Source organism: Pangasianodon hypophthalmus, chromosome 16 (genome assembly GCF_027358585.1).
Source record: "Pangasianodon hypophthalmus isolate fPanHyp1 chromosome 16, fPanHyp1.pri, whole genome shotgun sequence".
Classification (NCBI taxonomy): Eukaryota; Metazoa; Chordata; class Actinopteri; order Siluriformes; family Pangasiidae; genus Pangasianodon; species Pangasianodon hypophthalmus.
The window spans coordinates 4113606-4135158 of record NC_069725.1 but is presented as its reverse complement, the minus strand read 5'-3'; the positions used below and the strand labels follow the sequence as shown (position 1 = coordinate 4135158).

At 39.5% G+C, this 21553-nt stretch overlaps 1 protein-coding gene across 8 annotated transcripts in view; it reads right to left on the bottom strand.

Annotated features, from left to right (window-relative positions):
- The window catches only part of LOC113545596 (ankyrin repeat and SAM domain-containing protein 1A), a 54536-nt gene extending 33222 nt beyond the window's left edge, over nucleotides 1–21314 (bottom strand). For 3 of the 8 annotated variants that reach the window (XM_026945008.3, XM_053240455.1, XM_053240456.1), the window contains exons 1-4: nucleotides 20808–21313; nucleotides 3127–3207; nucleotides 2823–2979; nucleotides 886–945 (exon numbers count right to left, since the gene is read on the bottom strand). In XM_026945008.3, the coding sequence (XP_026800809.3) occupies nucleotides 886–945; nucleotides 2823–2979; nucleotides 3127–3207; nucleotides 20808–21013 (504 nt within the window). In that variant the 5' untranslated portion in view covers nucleotides 21014–21313. Of the gene's footprint in view, nucleotides 1–885; nucleotides 946–2822; nucleotides 2980–3126; nucleotides 3208–20807 lie in introns of all 8 variants that reach the window. The other 5 variants (XM_053240458.1, XM_053240457.1, XM_053240459.1 and 2 more) reach the window with 4 other exon arrangements.
- Between the last annotated feature and the right edge of the window lie 239 nt (nucleotides 21315–21553).

Here is a 21553-nt window from a genome sequence, read left to right as displayed (position 1 = left end):
GAACTGGAACACTGTCTGCAACCCAGGACAATGTAACACGCCAGTCTGGGTCTTTTTAACCATGATAACCCATGTGATATAAAGGTAAATTTATTACTACTACTACTAATAAGAAACCCTGGATATTATTATTATTATTATTATTATTATGTGTTTGTTATTATCTGGTGCACTTCTCTCTCACACACTGGGTCATGGTGTTTGAATACTGTAGCCGTTCCATTCAAAGAGCAATGACACTGTGCTTTTCGCCGCTCTGGTGTGAAGTATCTGCTACAGACCTTTGAGAAATGGTCAGGACATAGGTTTGCTAACCATCGTCTCCCAAGATCACTCTGAGCACACAGCAGTGCTCATTACATTTCTTCAAACAGTACTGATGAATGTAAACAGCGCTGCCAGGAACAGGAGATCCTTACAATTTCAAAACAGGAATTAGCCCTGTCATAGCCCTGAGTGCAAAGAGCCCACACTGAGGCTAACAAACAACAACAAAAAAAAATATTCAGGACTTTTCCAATAGCAAAAAAATTCCAACTCTGAATGACAGAGTGAACAAAGAGGCCATAAGTCTGTGACAAACTGGAACATTCCATCACACAAGGAGTGTTGGAGTAGACCACTGACTACCTTCTTACAACATTTTTAACACATTTCCAGATACCAAAAAAAAAATAATAATTTACTAGCCCTAATGAATTTCATGATGTCACAGATATAAAGAGAGACTTGAGTGTTGTAATGGCATTACACTGGATGACTGAGAAATGGCGAATCAGACTCAAGCAGCAGACACACATACCCAAGTGAGGCCAACTAAGACAGAGAGCATGCAGAAAGGTCAGAGGTCAGGGTTCAGAGGTCAGGCAGAGCTTGGGTACACACCTTGGCATTAATATAGGGGTCAAACGGGCCACAGCGTTTGAATTCTCTGTGGTCTAGAGTCTGGGGGAGCAAAAGAACAGGATGGAGATAAAGTCAAACGTCTCTCACACATACACACACAAACACACACACACAGGATTAATGAACATTGCGATGGCATGATGAACCAGGCAAAGAAACACTACAAAGCAGGAAATGGCTAAAAATGAAATGAATGGTATTCAAGTATTCATTTTTGATTAGCTGTTTAACTTATTATCAAATTCACTCTAATGCTTTCATTTCATTTTGAGTCATTTTAAATTAAAAAAAAAAAAAATGAGTGAGGAGAAATAATAATTAATAAGGAAAAATGAATAATGGCAGTGAGTTAGCGATGCACAGCCGCCACAACAAAACAAAAATCGTAACACATTCCAACACTTTCAGCTTCAGGCTGTTAACATCACAGCACCACACACGCGAACGCACGCGCACACGCACACGCGCACGCACACGCGCACACACACGCGCACACACACGCGCACACACACGCGCACACATGCCTCCTGAAAAATAAATACAAGTGGATTGGACGCTCCTCAGAGGACTGGACTGAGCCAACAGACAGAGAGAATCAGACAAACAGACAGACAGACAGACAGATGCGGTATCAAAGCCTCACAATCTGCTCTGGCTTCAGACAGACAGAAAAAGAGTTTTACAGAAGGATAGACAGACATAGAGATAATCATATTCGCCCCCTCTGCTCAAAAATGGTTTGCTCTGGGTTGGAACAAACTGACAAGACACTGAGTTTGGGAAATGGAAAGATAGACAAATGAACAGATAAACAGACAGTGAGACAGTTAGATAGACAAACAGAAAAGCAGTCAGAAACTCAGATCCTCTCCATCTCTTCAGGAATGGTTTGTTGTGGACAGACAACAGATCCATCTGTTTTATTCTGGTTTTAGAGGGACAGACAGACTAATGGTTTGAGAGTGAGACAAATAGACAATTTAAGAGAGACAGTGAGACAGACGGACATAGACGTACAGAGACAGATCCCCCCTCTGTCTGTTCAGAAATGGTTTCTTCTGGCTTTGTATTTATAGACAGACTGACAGTTTGACAGACAGAAAAACAGACAGACAGACAGGTATCAAGAGTTTCACAAAAACAAAAACATGAGAGAGAAAGACAGATAATTATCTTCTCCCTGTCTGCTCAAAAATGGGTTGTTCTGGGTTAGCACAGACAGACAGACACTTGGTTTAAAGTGAGGCAGACAGAAAAGACAGACATAAACGAATAAATACAGAGACAGACAGACAGTTTAACAGAAAGATAAATAGACAGATAGAAAAATTAGATCCTCCCCATCTGTTCAGGAATGGTTTGTTGTAGACAGACACAGTGAAACAGACAGAACGACACTTAGCCAGTCACAGATCTTGACTGACAGACAGTTTGATAAATATATAGACAGATAGATTTTAAAAATCAGAGCCAGACATGTTTTATTCTGACTTTAGAGTGGCAGACTCATGGTTTGAGAGTGATAGAGAGAAAGATAGAGAGAAAAGAAAATCAGATCCCTCTGCTCAGGAATGGCTTCTTCTGGCTTTGGATTCACAGATAGATAGTTTGAAAGACAAAAATATAAGTAATGAGAGATAGACAGAGAGAAGGACAGGAAGTCAGATCCTCCCCATCTGTTCAGGAATGGTTTCTTCTGGCTTTGGATTTATAGACAAACTGATGGTTTGACAGTGAGACAGACAGAAAGAACGACAGATGGGTAGCCAGAGTTTGAAATACAGATAGTTTGAGAGACAGACAGAGAAATAGAAAAAGAAAGATTGACCGAGAGACAAAGATGGAAAATTAAATCCTCCCCATATGCTCAGGAATGTTTTTTCTGAGACAATCAGACAGGACATATTAAAACAAACCTGTTCATTGAGTTTCGGATATGACGTCCCCTTGTGGATGAGCAGACGGACGATGCGCTGATCTCCTTTCCATGCAGCCAGGTGAAGCGGATAACAGCCCTTATTATCCGCTACGTTAGTGACAGCATCGTTCTTCAACAACAACTCCACCACCTCACTGACAGACAGACAGACAGAGACACAGACAAAGACAGACAGACAATTAAAAAGACATGCTAAGCAAAAGAGATGAAACTACATATAGTATTTATAATAAACTGCCTCCTTTGTCCTGTCTCATCCCATTGCTCTATATCGGACTCACCTGTGTCCGTTCAGCGCGGCGTGGTGGAGAGGTGTGTATCCGTTACTGTCCACACAGTTCACATTAGGAACCCTCCAAATACTGCAGAGACAAACACCATAGTTTATTAGTTAGCTAGCTTACATAAGCTAACCTGTCAGGATTTCTGAGAGGATTTTCAGGCTATATTCCTAAATATTCATAATCTTCAGTGCTAACTCTAGACAAGAGTTACCCTGACATGATTTCTGAGAGGATTTCCAGTTTATACATACATGTTCAAAATTTCCCACTGTTACTTCTAGATAGTTTGCTTACATGAGCTAAACTGATAGGATCTTCAGGTTACATTCATGAATGTTCAAAATCTTCACTGCTAACACTCCACAGGCAGCTCACATGAGCTGACCTGACAAGATTTTCAGTTTATATTCATAAATGTTTATCATTTTCAGTGTTAATGCTACATAGCTAGAGTACACGAGCTAATATGACAGGACTTCTGAGAGAATATATTCAGTAATGTTTATAATCCTCACTGCTAACTCCAGATAACTAACTAATATAAGGTAATATTCATAAATGTTCATGATCCTCATTGCTAACGCTAGTTAGCTATCTTACATCAGTTTACCTGACAGGATTTCTGAGTGGATTTTCATGTTATATTCATAAATGTTCATAATCTTCACTGCTAAAGCTAGTTATTTGGCTTACATCAGATAACCTGACAGGAGTTTCAGGGTACATTCATAAGTGTTCAAAATCTTCACTGCAAACACCACATAGCTAGTGCACATGAGCTAACCTGACATGATTTCTGTGAAGATTTTCAGGTTACATTCATAACTGATCATAATTTGCACTGCTAATGCTAGTTAGCCAGCTTACATCAGCTAAGCTGACAGGATTTTTCAGGTTTTATTCATTAATGTTCATAATGCTCACTGCTAACTATAGATATTTAACTTACATCAACTAACCTGATGGGATTTCTGAGAGGATTTTCAGATTTTATTCATAATATTCATAATCTCCACTGCTAAAGCTAGTTAGCTAGCTTACTTCAGCTAACCTGACAGGATTTACAGGTTAGACTAATTAATGTTCATAATGCTCACTGCTAACTTTAGATAGCTAACTTACACGAGCTAATCTTATAGGATTTCTGAAAGAATTATATTCACAATATTCATAACCCTATATGCTAACGAGAGTTAGCTATCTTAAATGAGTTAACCTGGCATGACTTCTTAAAGGATTTCCATCTTCTATTCATAAATATTAACTGTTAACACTAGTGACCTAGCTTAAAAAAGAAGAAAGAGGAAAAGAGAAAGAGGAAAGTCAGACAAACAGAAAGAGAGGAAAAGATAAAGACAAAGAAAGATAAAAAATATATATGAAGACAGGAGTGAAAAGGAATAAGAGAGAGGGAAGTGCAGAGAAAGGGAAGAAGATGGAGGGAAAAGTATTAGGGTAAAAGAGAAAAAGATGAAAAATGAGATGAGACAAGGAGAGAGACAAAAAAGGAGTCCATCTCTCTCTCTCTCCCTCTCTCTCACACTCTCACACACACACTTGTGTAATGGTGTAATGACATCATCTACCTCCTTTCATTAATACCCTAACCTTGTTGACCCATGCAGTGGTATCGCCATGGCGACTAAACCTTCATGCCACAATTGAGACACATTCAGAGTGATGCTGTGTTAATGAGAGATAACGAGGGGAAAGGGGGGGCAGAGACACAGACAGAAAGAGAGAGATAAAGAGTAAGACAGACAGACAGAAATAGAGAAAGAGAGAAAGACAGAGTGAAAGAGAAATAGAGAGAGAGAGAGAGAGAGAGAGAGAGAGCTATGCATGAACTGTTTCAGTTACTGTTTCCCTGAAATGTCTTGACATAGAGAAAGCACACAGCCAATCTTATGTATGTATGTGTGTGTGTGTGTATCTGTGTCTTAAGAAGTGCACACTGAAAGAAACTCTAATCCCTAATATCCCCACAGAGGAATCAGACCAATGGAGGGTGCAGCTTACAAGAAATTTTCCCATGATGCACTGCAAACATCAGCGTTCCTGTATCTTCTTTCATGTTTCCAGAGTCTAATATGCTAACCGTTAATTAGCCCCTAACTAGCAGGCTAGCTGAGTTTCAGTCAATACCGTGCACTTTACTGATCAGATTCTTTCAACTGTGTAGATCTGACTCGTCGTCTCTCAAGACTTGTGATTGCTGTTGTTCTACTCATCCCAGCCTCCTCATCCCCTAAAGGTTTCTTCTCGCACTCTCATTGGCTGTCACTCCTCACCGTACCTACTGCATGCCCTACGCTAGCTCACACATGATTTATTTAGTGCGAATTTCAATGCATTACTCATGATCCATGTAAAATCCACTATTTTTCTAGTTAGAGCGTGTACACAGGTATAGTATGGATATGGTGTGACAAATCCACCCCAGCGCCTTTGCTAAAGAGACATACTCCAGACAATGAACACATCTTGAGCACATTTTGGGCAAAAGAGACATTGTGGACATTTCATTTTTCAACAAATATACCTTTAACTCCAGTGCATGTGTGTGCATTTCATCTAGCTGTTCTACATTGTGCCTTGTTGCAGTGTTTCCTGCTATTTTCTGGCCACTCAAATAGTGCGTGCACACACACACCTATTTTTGGGAGAACTGGGTCGACCGGCGCTGTGGGACTTACTGCCTGTCCGGCCGCTTCTTTTATAGTGATAACCAAACCTAAAACTGCAGGCAGCGACAGCAGGGGGCCAAGCACTGACACTGAGAGGTCAAGTTTATAGGGCGATAAAGCATTAATATTACCAAAGAATCTCTGGAATCTCTACTCCCCTCTAAATTAGTCATGTCAGTTAAAAACACAGAACAATAATATATAGAGAACATTGTCAGAGAAACAATGCTTCAGTGGGTTTTAGGTAAGTTATTGAGGTAAGTTATGTTGTTACGGTCATGTGACCTACTAATGATCAAGCCCTACAACTAACGCTTATAATAAAGGTTGAATGCTGTGTTAAAAAGAAGTGTATGTAGTACTCCTGGAATTTTTCACATGATGAACATGCATACATGGCTATGGACTTCCATTATCCTATGCGAACTGGTTATAATTTCTACAGCGGTCCTCCTAGAACATTACTTAACAGAAATATGCTACAATTAAGGGATTTCATCTTTTTGTTTCCTTGAAAATTTGAAATAAACATTTCTTTCAATTTTCACCACCTCCCTGTATGTTTATAAATGGTGCATTAGTATCGTGATTTATTTATACTACGTTATCATATCAAACAGCGAGAAAATTTCCAACTGTAACACCCCTAACCTGCAGGTAAACAAACTTAAATACACAAATCAATTTGGAAATCCGAGCCACACCTCCTACCTGAGACCAAATTATGTGCTGAGAAAACAAAGTGAATCTGCTCCAAAATGGATTTTAGCTCTCTGATGTTCTTTTGTCCATTTTTATAGCTTACAGTGTTGTATACAGGGTGAGAAACCACAGAGTCATGTCAGTCATGTCAAGATACTAAACAACTCTACAAGCTTTAAGACCAGTCACATATTTACTTTATTAATAATAATTAAATTAATTTAATTCAAAAACTTGATTTCTTTCGGATCCAGGCAGATGACCAGTACATGAGCCACATCAGTAAGTCCGCAAAACACGGGAAAAAAGCTACAGCAGAAAACACATACTGAACAGAGAGACAGTTTATCAGTCAGTAACATGGCTCTAATACAGGAAGTGTTTAACAAGAGCATGCGACTCTTATTATCAGCAAAAAAAAAAAAAAAAAAAAAAAGGCTGCATCCCAAACGCCAGGGAATTCTTTACTAGAGTTAATTTTACGAGTAAGGGTCACGGAGTAAACATAAAAGAACATGCAGCTTGGGACGAAGAAGAGTTAGCAACTTCAGCAGCAAACTAATCACGGGCTAATTAACAGATGGCATGAGATTAGCGCTGTACTCAGCTAAAGCCTGACACAGTGACACTAAACACACACGACCTGCTGCTGATTATTATATTTATGTTATTATTATATTATGTTACACTTATAAATCAACTTATCACCTGTAGACATTACCGAGTGCATCATGGGTAATACACACATCCTATCAGATCCTATCAGCGTACAAATGTAAAATCACCACCACCGAAAAGTCTTGTTAAACAGCTTCTGCGCATTTTTGTGTTTAGGGTAGAGCCTGAGTTCCTGTTCTAGTGAGGACACTAAAATAAGGTCACTAAAAAAAAAGGAAGTGTTACTTTAAGACATTTAGAAAGAAGGGGTTATGGGAGAATAAATGTGAACAGATCTAATCTCTGACTTTTATTTTAGTGATGAGTACTGCAAGTCAGTTTGTTGTATTTAAACAGTAAAAAAAAAAAAAAAAAAAAAACCAAGTAATTAATTACTCAAAGTTTATTTAAACAGTATTTAATATTTATGGAAGGAGTCTCCAGTTTGAGCACTTTGTAACAGTTTTCCACTACGGCAAAGTGTTCGGACAGACGAGTTTGCAGTTTCCGGGTTCTCGTTAACATCACAAGCTGCATTTTTTTTGTCTTGTTAACTTAAAAAAAAGGAAAAAAGAGAAAGGCTGGTGAAGGAACAACTGTTTGCAACTGTTTACATAACATAAGTGATAACATGAACTAACATGTTTTGCAGACCTTCAACAACATTAAATGTAACTATATCTGGATAAAAATTATTAATGAAAACTGGTACTATTTGAGGATTGCTTCTCACACCACCAAGTCGTTGATTACTTTCCTACAACAGCACATCCTGTCATGTTTTATTCCTCTACTTTCTTCACCCAACTCTTTCTTTAACCAACTCCAGCACCCTTAAGTATTACAGACCAGTTGCAATCACGTCTGCCATCATCAGAACCTTTGAGAGGCTGGGCTTTACATTTTTTGCCAATGGACCCCCTACAGTTTGCCTACAAGGTGTGGAAGATGCTCTGATCTTCACATTCCACCGAGCTGACTCACACTGAGAGACAACCAGAGCCACTATCAAGATCTTTATTTCTCCAGTGCCTTCAATACCTTCCTGCCTCTCTGACTGGGGAACGAGTTGTAGGTTGATGCCCCTCAGTCTTCAGGATTATGGATTATCTGACCAAAAGGCCACAGTTTGTGATGCTACTGAAAGGTGATAGAGGCGAGCATAACTGGGGCACCTTATGAAACCATCCTAAGACCAGATCATCCACCTGCACAAGTTGAAGACTTGTCCATTGTAGGGTGTGTTCATTACGGAGACGATTCTGAGTACAGGAGGGTGGTGGAAAAACACCTGCAGCTTAACATCAGCAGGACAATGGAACTGATGGAGAATTTCCAGTTTGTTAGGAAACCTGTCAAGCCAGTCACCATGAAGGGGGAGAATGTGGAGATGGTGCAGCGCTACAAGTACACGGGGGTCTACCTGAACAATAGATTGGACTGGACTGACAACACTGAAAGGCTTCTTTCTAAGGAGGCTACTGTGCTATTCTATCAGGCTATTGGAGTTTACATTGTCTTCTTCTGTAGTCTGCTACGGGGAAGGGACATGCCAAGTGCTGATCAGAAAGGCCAGGAGTCTTAATTTACTGTAGCCAAATGTTTTTTCCCCTGATATTTAGCTCAATATTATACTCATATTATATACATTACATCCTCCCTTTTCAACTTGGGCCAATTCCCAAATGGCTGCCTCTTCACTAAATATGCTCACTATATAGTGAGCATATTACACACTAATTACACTGTGTTATATTACAGCGTATTACACAGTGGTGTTGCAGAATTCATGCGATTCTGCCACACTAAAAGACTGACTTCTTGTATTTCCATGTTGTCTCATACTTTGCACACAGAATTCTCACTATTATTAAAGTATTGGCACCCTTGCCTTCCTTTAGCTTCATCGCCATTACTGCAGGGCAGCAAACTCGCCATGTGTCGTGCTTAGCAGTGAGAGAAACAAGCAATATCACTCCACCTTTCAAGCATTTGAGTATATTTTAGTATTGGATTAAATGGTTACACAAACATATTGTATTAGTCGACTAGTCACCAAACCTCAACTACATCTTTTGGCTCAGAATGTTATGTGATGGAAAACAGACACAGTTACTCAACCAGAGTGATTAATCTGGAGGAAAAGTAGATCTTTTAAGAGGAAAAGACAAACAGGCCTTTTTTTTTTGGACGAAAGTCCTTCATCAGCTGTGTTTTACTTTCAAAATTTGTAAAATCAGACCACTCCCACAACAGCAACTGCACAACTTTTCCCCCATAATCAGCTCTCCGTCTTCATAAAGTTACACAAAATCAAAACTCTCTAGTTCTATTTTCACTTCATCTGCTGACCCGAACAAGAAAACACATCCGCACCGGTGCTGAATTACATGAGCAAGCAGAAGGAAAGGTCAAAAAGTAGCGAGTTAGCATAAGGGCTTTATGAGGGCTTTTCCGACTGCAAGGCAAAAAAAAAAAAAAAAAGAAGGCAAAAAAAAAAAAAGAGACAACCGTTTCAAGTGTGCAGGCAGGAAAAAGGGCCTCAGATGTCTAGCTTTGAAAACAGCGGGTGGGTCACTGGCTGAGGGAAGACAAGAAAATCAGGAATCGCTGAATGAAGGGCCCTAAAACCCAAACACACTCCACCTCTAACCAAAAACAATTGGAATTTGTGGTTAAAAGTAAAAAAAAAATCTGTGATTTTAGTGCACACTCATTGGTAAAATGTGCAGGATCATGTAAATGAAAAACACTTTGTATGTGTGTGTATGTGCGTGTGTATGTGTGCGAGTATGCACAGTGTGTTTCTATTTTAACAGCTTTAACAAAGAGAACACACTAAGGCAACGTAAATCCTCTCCTCTCACCTGATGACTCAGCATTATTTTCTCAGCCAAGACTGAACCAGTTTTTATTTCCGAACTTCTGAGTAAAAACGCACACACACACACACACACAGCTGTGAATTTTCCCGCATGACTCTGTCCACACACTAAAGAGGCACCACAAGATGATGCCATCAAGAAGCACCAGTCCATCACGCACAGTCGTGGACAGAATGGAATATGAACGCACCACATACTTTATTCCAAACACTCCGCTTTCATCTCTGATATTCAGATGTGTGTTCGAGTTTCTGGATTTCTTAGGATGTAAACCTCATTCACTATTCACCACATGGGATGTTTCTGTAAGGGAGACACCAAACCGAATTCAAACGTGACAAATACAGAAAACAAATCGATTTTCTGTATTAAATACAACACTAACAGCTACCTATTGGCTTTAATGATCATTAAACAACCTTTCTTTTGTTTACGCATATATACTATGTATATATGTATTCACATGCATATGTACTGAAATGTATTCATACGTTTAAAATTTATATCCTTAATGTATTTCTTTCTGTAAAGCTGCTTTGTGACAATGTCCATTGTTAAAAGTGCTATACAAATAAAATTGAGCTGAATTGAATTTAATCTTGCCGCTCTGCACTCCATCCTGCCACGTAAATTTCGAGCTAAAAGAAAATGACAGGTCATAATCAAATCCACAGTAATATCGCAGAAACAGCCAGCAGCGGCGAGCGGAGAGAGACAGAGTGGCGACAAAATGTCTAAGTGGAGACACACTATTACACGCAGGAAGTTGTGACTAAATAAAAAAGAGCAAAACAGAACGCTGAGGCAGAATGTGCTAGACCAGTGGAGACAAAATGGACCTCAAGCATAGCGCATCATATCCTGTGTGTGATTCATTAGCGCAGAATGTAACTGCACTTCAGAATGTCATTCTTAAATCACATTATTAATCAGGAGTGTTCAGTTTGATAAACGCTGCCTGTCTGGTGGAATGTCTGCCTGACCACACATCTGCCTGCCTGTCTGTCTGTCTGTCTGTCCAGCTGTCTGTCTGCCTGCCTGTCTGTCCACATATCTGCCTGTCTGTCTGCCTATCCAGTTGAATGCCTGCCTTTCCAGGCAATCATCTGACTACTTGTCCACCCTTTTATCTGCCTGTCTGCCTTTCTGGCCTCATGTTTGCCTGCCTGCATGTCCAGTTGTCTGTCTGTCTGCCTGCCTGCCTGTCTGTCCGTCTGTCTCTCCTGCTGCCTGTTTGCCTCTCTGTCCAGTTCTGTCTGTCTGCCTATCCAGCTGCATTGCTATCTGGCTCTCTGTCTGCCTGTTAGTCTGGCTGTACATGCCTGACTGTCTGTCTGCCTGTTTGTCTGTATGTCTGCCAGCCAGTCTGTCCATCTGTCTGCCTGCCAATCCAGCTGTTTGTTTGCCTGTGAGTCCAGCCTGTGAGTCTGTCTTTCCAGCCGTATGTCTGCCTATCTGTCTGCCTGCTATCTCGCTGTTTGTCTGTCAGTCCAGCCCTACGTCTGCCTGTCTGTCTTCCCGACTGTACATCTGCCTATCTGTGTGTCCGACCATCTGTCTGCCTGCATGTCTCACTGTCAGTCTGCGTGCCAGTCTGGTCGTGTGTCTGTGTGCCAGCCCAGCCGCATGTCTGCCTGTCAGTCCAGCCATCTGTCTGTCACACGTGGCTGTATGTCTGTGTGGGCTAGCTGTGCGCCTGATGCACTTCAGATGTGTTATATACACTAGGTTTAACTGACTGCAGCTGAAAAAAAAGAAAAAATCAGGAAACACTGAAATAATTAACCAACCGAGCATGAACCAACCACTTCCTGTCGGCGCAGTGGAGCTGGACACAGAGCTCTTCACCCACATACAGCTCATCATTTCCACACTGATTTACACAACACTGGCAATAACACTGGGCATTTCTGGTTTAAAACAGACATTTAATTTATTTAACAAATTTAACAAATTTCTAAAGGTGCTAAACATTTCAAAAAGCCAGAACACCTCAACACTATCATTAACAAAACACTTACAGTGGTGCTGGGCATTAGTAAACTCAACAGAACTTCTGCAGGAGAAATTATTGAAGCATCTTTTCATGTGTAAAATCAGGTTACACAATTTTGCTGTGATGACATGCCAATCTGAAATTAAATAACATTAATGTCATTATTACCAACTACAACTTCAGCAACTTTTTAATTATTCCAGATTACCTCATTTGTAACGGTTAAAACAGGACATTTCCCAATTTCTCTTCCCACAGCTTCCTCTTTCTTTTAAAGCCAGCGCTAATCATTTATCTCGTACTTCATCTTACGCAGTTTTGTGGCACAAACCATATATACTGTGTGCACAATTATTAGGCAAGTTGTATTTTTGAGGATAAATTTTGTTATTGTACAACTACAGTGCTCTTGGTCAATCCAAAATGCTAACAAACCCTCAAACCTGAACATGTAAGTAGTAAAAGTGAAGTTTTGGCTTTCTTAAGAGAATATCTACATGTACACCAGTATTAGGCAACTATTAGTGTGCAGAATTATTATGCAACTAAATGACAAACAAAGATTTACCCATCTCACTTGTTTATTTTCACCTGTCAAAGTGAGAATAATAAACAAACTCAAAATTTACAAATAAACATTTCTGAAATTTCAAAAAGAAAACCTCATTGACCAATATAGCCACCGATCTTTTCAATAACAGTCACAAGCCTTCCATTCACAGAGTCAGTCAGTTTCTTGATCTGCACAGAATCATCTTTTTGTGCAGCCGCAACCACAGCCTCCCAGACACTGTTCAGAGAGGTGTACTGTTTACCTTCACTATAAATTTCCTGCTTAAGAAGGGCCCAAAAGTTCTCAGTAGGGTTGAAGTCAGGTGAAGAAGGGGGCCATGTCATTAGTTTTTCATCTTTAAGGCCTTTACTGGCCAGCCACACAGTGGAGTACTTTGATGCATGTGATGGAGCGTTGTCTTGCATAAAAATCAAAGTCTTCTTGAAAGATGCAGACTTTTTCCTGTGTCACTGCTTGAAGAAAGTGTTTTCTAAAAATTGGCAGTAGGTCTGAGAGTTGATTTTGAGTCCATTTTCAACCCGAAAAGGTCCAACTAGTTCATCTTTAATAATACCTGCCCATACCAGTACCCCACCTCCACCTTGCTAGCGTCTGAGTCGAAGCGGAGCTCTGTGTCCGTTACTGATCCAACCACGGGCCCATCCATCTGGTCCGTCAAGAGTCACTCTCATCTCATCAGTCCACAAAACCTTCGAAAAATCTGTCTTCAGATATTTCTTGGCCCATTCTTGACGTTTCAACGTATGTGTCTTGTTCAGAGGTGGTCGGGTTTCAGCTTTTCTTACCTTGGCCATGTCTCTGAGAACTGAACACCTCATACTTCTTGACACTCCAGGTAGGTTGCAGTTGTGGAATATGGCAGCACTGGAGGATAATGGGTTCCTGGTAGCTTCATGTTTGATTCTTCTCTAATCTTTGGTGGTTAACTTGCGTCTTTTCTTCTCGACACGTTTCTTGTGACCCTGTTGACTATTTACTACAAAACGTTTGATGGTTCTGTGATCACGCCCCAATATCTTAGATATTTCAAGAGTGCTGCATCCCTGTGAAAGACTTTTTACAATTTTTGACTTTTCAGAGTCAGTTAAATCTCTTTTTTGGCCCATTTTTCCTGAGGAGAAGAATCTGCCTAATAATTATGCACACCTTGATATAGGGTGTTGATCTCCTTAGGCCACACCCTACACCCTACACACAAATACTATCATCTGATATGCATTAATTCCAATAAGCATTCAATTTATACAGCTTGGAGTTGGAAATTACGGATAAAATGATGATATGGTCAAAATACTCACTTGCCTAATAATTGTGCACACAGTGTATTTTGGTTATGGAGTGTAAAAATCTGTGGTGTGGTTAAAGAAGAAATGATGAAGATGAAGATATGATGATGTACCGAGTGTGTGCTCCAGCTGACGCGTGATTTGGCTGGCGCTTTTTGATTGCATCATTGTGTCACTCCACTTCAGAGCAGCGGTGGATGTAAACACTATTCGGAGTATGATGACGAAAAACTCCATCTGCACTATACATGCTCACCGAGCACTTTATTAGGAACAGCTGTCCAGTTTGGGTGAGGCTGTGCCCATGGTAGCCTCAGATTCCTGTTCTTGGCTGACAGGAGTGGAACCCAATGTGGTCTTCTGCTGCTGTAGCCCATCCACCTCAAGGTCTGATGTTTTGTGCATGCTGAGGTGCTTTTCTGCTCAACACGGTTGTAAAGAGTGCTTATTTGAGTTACAATATCCTTCCTGGCAGCTTGAACTTGATCTGGCCATTTTCCTCTGACCTCTCTTATCAACAAGGTGTTTCCACCCTCAGAACTGTCGTTCACTCAGTATTTTTTTGTTTGTCTGTGTAAACTCTAGAGACTGTTGTGTGTAAAAATCCCAGTAGATCAGCAGTTTCTGAAATACTCAAACCAGCCCTTCTGGTACCAACAATCATTTCTCACTTTTTCTCCATTCTGATGTTTGATGTCAACATTAACTCAAGCTCTTGACCTGTACCTGCATGATTTTTTGCATTGCGCTGCTGTCACATGATTGACTGATTAGAGAGCTGCATGAATGTGCAGGTGCATAGGTGTTCCTAATAAAGTGGATGGTGAGTATTTTTAAAGATTTTGGATGAGAAGAAGTTGTATCAGAGTGGACACATTTTTATTAAAATGCAATCTCTATGTCTCAATCATTTCACAGAAGGTTTTAATATTAACTGGAAACGTATTAATCCGATCCCAGCAGCGTGGCAAAAATCTGGCAGGTGAACGTTAATGAGATGGCAAACAAAAAATGTGTTTCAGTGTTTTTATGAACACTTTCTCTTCCACCCCGATCCCAATCTTCAATCCCAATCACGGCTTTAGTTAAGCAGATCATTTAGCCTGTTATTTATAAGCTCACTCTTTTCTGGCAAAGTAACCTGTGCTGAATCGTGCCAATCACAGCCCACATTCTGGTTGGGTAAGCATTTTTACTTATATTTCATGCTAGGTTTTGTTTAAGCTACCCAGAGTGCATCTGTAGAGGATTTTCTGATCGTGCAGCATGTCAGAGTCTGTTATTCGGCCATGATGGAATGAGATACATTCCTTGGGATGCACTTTAACTATGTGCTCAACTCTTGCACAACAAATCGACAAGTCCCAACATGAAAGCGAGCTGCGCTCAGCACGGGAGTAGGGAACAACAAAAAAAAACAACAAAACGCATATAAAGCCTCTTGCATTCCTGATAATGTAGGAAACTCAGTGATGGGCGCAGCACCATACAGAGACTCACATAGCACCTGAGCAAAATCATTCAATATTGTACTGGGATATATTATCATGTCTCCTAATCAGAGATGCAATCTCATAATTCTGTGCATCAGAGTTTAAGAAACAGAGCATCATAAGTGGGAATTGGGTGTGGCCTGAACAGGTGTATAAAACTTCTGATAAAAATGCTTGGAGACAGAAGGTGTACAGTCTACCGTATAACTGATACACATCACAGTGGTACTGCTGTTCATTATCAATATTATTAGCGTAACAAACACAGTGAGTAACTGATCCTGAGTGTGGAGAGAGAGAGAGAGACAGGCAAAGAGATGGCAGACGGGCAGGGAGACGGGCAGAGAGACGGGTAGGGAGGCAGAAAGATGGAAGACAGGCAGATGGGCAAAGAGACGGGCAAAGAGACAGGCAGAGAGACAGCAGACAAGCAGAGAGACGGGCAGAGAGACAGCAGACAAGCAGAGAGACAGGCAGACAAGCAGAGAGACGGGCAGAGAGACAAGCAGAGAGACGGGCAGAGAGACGGGCAGAGAGACGGGCAGAGAGACGGAGAGATGGCAGACACGCAGAGACGGGCAGAGAGAGACGGGCAGGGAGACGTACATGAAATCTAAAAGATTATTGCAGCATTCGAGATCATATTAAAGACTGTGAGCAGTTTGTCCATATACTGTGTGTTTATTAGAACATTTGTGGTTCTTATTGAACATTTTCAGGAGGAGAGTGAACGCTGCTCATCAATACACACTCAACACAAAATTAACATCTAAACATTTCTGGAACAGCATTACTAATATGAAAAGCTAAAAATACTGCTGACATAATCAGGGCTTTTTTTAAATAAAAAGTTAAGGATATGATGTAGGGGTGTCACTGTGTCACGCTTAGTCACGGTGCATGATCAGACGTTACCTCATCCCTGACTTTTCAAAAGAATTTCTGTTCTTTACTCTTTACTGTTCTTTTTTTTTTTTTTTACCCTGTCGAGCTCCTCACTCCAGCGGTTCTCCTCACTCTTGTGTCCAGCTGTGATTCGTGAAAATGTTCATAATCCTCTATCTCTGGACATCTTTCTCTTTCAGCTTATAATGACAACGTGATAAACACTGACACTGACAGAGATTTTATACAAAAGTCATTCTCAAAAAAAAAAAACTTTCTAAGAAAGAACAATGACAGCAATCTTTTTTATTTCCTTTAGTTTTTTAATCATATGTAGGCTTTTGTACGAAGTTTTCATTAACAAATGTTTCTTTTAATTCTCATCTTCGGCTTGGGCTTTTTCTTAAATGGTTGACTAATACCGTGATACTGTGAGATCATGATATTTTTCAAATCGGTGATCATACTGTGAAAGTGTAACATCTGTAATATATGACAGATTTTTGGAATTTTTATAGGCATATCATATTTTTCATGTGTACAAAAAAAAAATCCAAATCATATGAAAAACAAGTTCAAAAATTTTTTAAAAAATGAAAAATATTAATATGGCACAAAATGGATACCACAGGACCCGTTTGTATATATATATTTCTTACATCATGATTATGCTTTACCTTTTATTTACATTATCGGGATATTACCATGAGCCACTCTCAGCAAACATCATTCGACAGAGAACCTCATGATCAGGAGGAAACTCGCTTACGTGAAATAATACTGCAGAGGTGGACGATATGACAAAGACATCATATCATATGATTCTTGAAGGCATTTCTATGATACATGATATTCATCATGAATTGCATGTTTGCTGACAAACTGCCAGAAAAACTCTAGGGGGTTAAAAAAAAAAAACTGTTATAAATAATAATAAATGTGTTTATAACTAATAATAAAATATAACGTTTTATGTAAAAATAAATAAATAAATCTTTAAAAACTGCTGTAAAAATAACTAACATTTATTAACAAATTTAATATTATATTTAATTATTATAAATAAATAAATCTATAATATTTATTTTTTATATATATTTTTAAAAAAAATAAAAAAGATGCATTAGGTAAAATTAGTTTTCAGCACGCTTTTCTAAGGCTACGACTTTATCCATTGTTTATCATGTGCTGCATATTCTCTGGGTTATTTATACATTCAGGAATTAAAAAAATCGACTATTGCACCATTAAGTACAAAATTTTAACATCACATGCTGTTTACAGTCAGTTTGTAAATTTAATTTAAATAGTTTAATAAAAAGATATCGTGATATCACAGTAAAAAAGTATTGTGACATAATTTACCATGATATCGATATTATATCATCATACTGCCCAGCTCTATCTTATTACAGACAATAATGATGTATTATAGTATAATGATGTAACGATGATGGATTTTCCATGCTTGCAGTGAACATGCGCGATGTTGACTGACACAAGTCACATCAGGGATGCTAATCGGTCTTAAAGCAGACGCCGAGTCTCGCTCAGTTAATGTGAGGACGCTGGTGAGTTTTCTTGTTTAAAACAATATAAATACTGTTCTCTTATAGAACATTTTAAAAGACAATATTGTTGCTCTACTGTGATTTTCTTCAGAACTCGCTAAACTAACTAATGTCAGCCCAGGCTGCTGGAAAAGCAAATGATCATGTCAAAAACAAGGAAAAGATTAAACCCTGAATACACTGTTGTGGAAGATTACCATATCAATCCTGTTCACGTAGCACACATTTCTCTCTTATTTGCAATTTTATTTATACTTCTGCATTGGCAAATCTGAGAAAACATGCAAGCGTCAGCACACAGCGCCTGCGCAGGTGTCTGCCAGCAAAAAACCAAGAAGACTCCAAGAAGCAGTCTTACTGTAAAAGTGAGAATGGAGAGAGGAAGCAAAATACTGCATACAACAGAAAAAAATTCATTTCCTTACGCTGTACTTGTGATTCTGTGAATTTGCCCCACACTTGACCTCATTTCTCAATTTTTAGTTGAGTTGTGTGTAAATGTTTGCGTAAGCCAAATCGAACTAAAATTTCCTCCAGATTTACAAAGGTTTTAGAAACGCTGATTTTTTGTACTTGTGTGCGTATGTCGATCACCTGTAAAGTGCAAAGCGCGTTCCTGACACAGCTCATTTGCATTTAGTTACGCCCACAAAACTCCATAAAAGGTAAAGTGCACAGACAGCTAGCAGCACGAAATGAATGATCAGAGTAAAGGCTGAAAGACAGAAGTTGAAGTTATTCTGACTCTGTTCTACGACAATAAAAACATTTAATAATATATAATATTAATAATAAGCGCTAAATACCCCATCAGCTGAGGCGTTTGTTTACGGCTTACGACTGCGCAGACAGACCGGCCCGTCCTCCGTTTATACAGCGCCGTTTCTTTTGTCATAATTGAATGATTAGTTTCATTTGTATTAAGTTATGGGTTTATGTTGGCTCGCTTTCTTTATTTTTCATATTCTTTAATTAATGCCTATAATATAAAACGACTGGTTTTCACAAAATATTTACGATGGTACTTTTAGTCCCTGACCTGGTGAACTAGCATGAGGATGTGTTTATGATAGAGACTCCAAAGCTCTTCTATAAGTCGCTCTGTATAAGATCATCTGCTAAACACTGTAAACGTAATACAAAGAAGCAGTTTAAACTCAACAGTATATTCCAGATATAAAAGTGCAGTAATCCATGCTAATGATATGACTCGAACTCGATCAAGTTGAGGTTTACATCAGTTAGTCTTCTTATGTGTAAATTTACACACACTCAGGAGCACGAGTAGGATACCTACGTTTTTCGAAAAATTTACAGGTTTTTCATGAATATCAAATTTCTTGTGTAAACACTTGTACTAATGATTTATGAATAAATCTGTTCATATCCAGCTTGAGAAAGGAGGCCTGGTGTTTGCTCATGCACACTAGAGCTGGGGATATAATATCGGTATTGTGATAAATTATGGGACGATACACTTCCCTGAGATAGCGCCGGGATCGTTAGTATCTTTTCCAATTAGAAGCAACTGATTTAATGTGGAAATTTTGTACTCAATCTTCTCAATCAAAACTGTAAAATTTTTTAAAGATTTTTATAGCCTATCAATTTTTTGTGTTCTGTGTTAATTTAGTTTTGTAGACATTAAATAAAAGTGTCACTAAACTCAATTTTTTTAGATAAAACACTACTGTGTGCTAGTGATAGGTACCATAGAAACGCCTTCAAGTATCCTGATTTTTATCACAGCGCCCTTCCCTTAACACACAACCTCAACTCTTCCTCCAAAAACTGGGCTGTGTAAGTAAAGAATAAACAACCTGAAGCGTGCTGTTACAGGAAAATAATCAACAACAACGTCATGTGACAGGGCACGAGCTCCTGAAGTGTTTTATTCCTCTTATACCACAGCAATTTGCCAACAGTTACAATTTTTATAAATTAAAGAACAACACATTATACTTTTTATACTTTTTATCCATTTATAGTTACAGTTAATGTCCTGGAACATCCCTGAGACCAGTTAGTTCCTGTTATCAACTATAATATAACAGCTTTAAACTTTTTTTAAATCTATTTTAAAGATAATAAGACAAAAACACTCAGCTTGTCATGATGCCGAGAAACTGGAAAGCAGAAAAAAAAACTGTTCTGAAGACTTTCCTGTGGAGGAAAACCTCCTGACTGTTACAAAGCACTAACACTGGAGACTCCTTCCATAAATGTTACACAAATGTCTCCTCATGGAAAACCTCACCATATCAATGATTCTCTGTTTTTCTTTGTTAAACAACAGCAATTTTTTAAAAATCTGTTAATTATTAGACTCAGATTATGTGAAGCATCCAAATGTCAAGTCCCTGTGATTGAGCTGTTACTACAGAAACAATTAATATAACATTATACAATTATATAACATATATAAGCATTAATACAAACCTGTGATTTGGCCTTGAAACTACTTACAGAGCTGCTGTTATAGAAAATTAATCAACATCTTCTGACCAATCAGATTGGAGAATTTAACACCTCTGTGGTATAGTAACGACTAATACAGTTGTAACAGTATATACTGCTTTGTTTTGATAAATCCTTATTGAACATGACACGACTGCATTATTAGCACCTAATTTGCATATGCAAATTTAATTCACGCGACTAAAATATCGCGATGCTAGACGGTATCGGAAGTTCAGGCTAAACTTTCTGGAATTCCGATTCCCTAATCCTTAAAGGAACAAAAACATGTTGTAATTTCATGTTTTAAAATACAAAAGTATAAAACTAGCAACAGGCGTTGGTAGATTTCCTTCTTTCTAATATATTTAAAGACCTAAATTTGTTGTCTAAGTAAACAAATTCCCAAAATAATTAAAAAGAAAGACGCTGGCCGACATTAGCCGCTCCCTCTTATTAGCTTTGAGGCTAATCGCGTCTCCTACCTGAGTAAGCTGGAGAGCGCGTGAGCGCTCGCGCTGTGTCCGCCGCCGCTCGAGCCGTGTCCCGCGCCTCCTCCTCCTCCAAATCCTCCTCCAAATCCTCCTCCGCCGCCGCCGCCGGACGTCGCTCTCTTGCCGCTCAGCAGCTTCTCCACGGCGGCCACATTCCCGGTGCGCGCCGCCTCCAGCAGCTCCTGCTCCTTCCCCATGTCAGCCGAGCAGAGACACACCAAACCGGGCAGAGAGAAGATCCGACTCGCGCCACCACCACCGCCTCCGCCGCCGCCCCGAAACGCGCATTCACGCGCCCACACCACAGCACACCGAAAACAAAGCTCTCACGGATTCTCACTGTATTCCCAATCCAGTCCTGTCCGATCCAGGGAAAAAAACTTTCCTCCGTCCAATCACCACACACACACACACACGCACACACACTCACGCACGCACACACATATACACACATACACCCAAACACACACACACACACATACACACACACACTTCCTCTGTCCGGCTCTGACACGTCACTTCCTGGCGTCCCGTCCCATCCTGTGGCTGACTCCCAAATGGTTCCCTACAGGAAAAACAGTGCACTACACAGGGTGTAGGATACATTTATGTCATACCCTATGAAGTGCACTTATGTAGGGAATAAGAAAGTAAATCCCAAATTGATCTCAATTGGATATATAGTGCACTAAAAAGGGTATAAAAGCCCTTATTTCATGCCTTAATATATTGAACTT